At 41.9% G+C, this 1,255-nt stretch overlaps 1 protein-coding gene across 1 annotated transcript in view; it reads right to left on the bottom strand.

The window, feature by feature from the left end:
* Positions 1–1,255, bottom strand: part of rbpj (recombination signal binding protein for immunoglobulin kappa J region) — a 57,132-nt gene that overhangs the window by 2,976 nt on the left and 52,901 nt on the right. The window contains exons 8-10 of the mRNA XM_015391780.1: positions 720–860; positions 476–631; positions 284–387 (exon numbers count right to left, since the gene is read on the bottom strand). Of these exons, the coding sequence (XP_015247266.1) occupies positions 284–387; positions 476–631; positions 720–860 (401 nt within the window). The remainder of the gene's footprint in view (positions 1–283; positions 388–475; positions 632–719; positions 861–1,255) is intronic.

Here is a 1,255-nt window from a genome sequence, read left to right as displayed (position 1 = left end):
CAATCCGTCTGTAGGATCTGGTTGAATTGTCTCTGTAAACTGAATTGAAAATTGAAGTGAATGAAACAACAGATAAAGCTGAGTTGGTTCCGTCCTTTATTTGTCTTTTTCTAAACTTATCTTTGAAGATTTTTATAAAAAAAAATCTTTCATGAGTAATAAAGATGTTTTTAAATGATTGTGTTTGCTAAGCAAAGGGCTCTCTATGTCTGGATCTGCCTCCTTCTTAAATCATAACCTGGATTTTAATGGAAGGTAAAAGACAAAACAAAAGGATCCTGACCTGTACATGGTTTCAGCCTCCACGTCTCCAAACCAAACCCTCAGATTTGGCGTGAAGTTCTGTCCTGTCAGCTCCAGCATGGCGACATCCCCCCCACCGTTAAGCTGCAAGAGCAGACAAGAACAGACGGGTTCAAACAGGAGCACCCATCTTCACCCCAACAGGATGTAAGGCATCTGTTTCTGAGGGTACCTGTAAGCTCTCTACCACAGGCACAGGGGTGACGGGTGACTGGACGGGGCCCATCCCCTCATAGAAAGTGTACTCAGCCTTGTCCGTGCTGATGATTGTCCAGGAGGCGCCGTCGTTGATCATCTCCTTGTTTGGTTCCTTTGGGCATGGAGTGGCCTGGTAGGAGGAAGGAGAAAAATAAAAATGAATTCTTGGCGGTCTGCTGATGGGGGGTCTGACATGCAGAGGTAACAGCAGCACAGACTTGAAACTGGATGATCCTTTCTTGGGAAAGGCACAGGTACATGCGCTCTGTGTCCTTCAGATAGAAGGCACACTTGTGCAGCTGGGAGACCGGGTCGTCAGCGTCTAGCAGCGCCGTCTGCTTGTCGACTTTTCGAATGATCTGGTAAAAATAAAATAATAATTGTAATATAACGAGACACACTAGTGTATAACTGTGAAAATGGAGGTAAGAAGTCAATTTTCAACTGATCTGAAATGCGGCTGTATTTAGATCCTACAGAGGCATATTTCATTCACCTAAAAAAGTTTAATTTTTTTTCCTGAATTAACTATATTTACAAATATAAATAAAAAATACTATTGTAAATTAACAAGATCATTGTTATGACAAATAAATGAAATAGCCCTGCTTTTCTGAATTAAGTTGGCAAGAGAAGAGGAAGGGGGAAACAATCGTACCATGAGTAACGCCCAGCACACGGGTGGCTTAATAAAGTCAAATTACAGGGTTCCTACAGCATAAGGCAAGTTAAATTCAAGACTTTTTAATGCCAC

Source organism: Cyprinodon variegatus, unplaced genomic scaffold (genome assembly GCF_000732505.1).
Source record: "Cyprinodon variegatus isolate N-32 unplaced genomic scaffold, C_variegatus-1.0 Scaffold559, whole genome shotgun sequence".
Classification (NCBI taxonomy): Eukaryota; Metazoa; Chordata; class Actinopteri; order Cyprinodontiformes; family Cyprinodontidae; genus Cyprinodon; species Cyprinodon variegatus.
The sequence above is the reverse complement of the archived record's forward strand: the minus strand, read 5'-3'. Positions and strand labels throughout refer to the sequence as shown.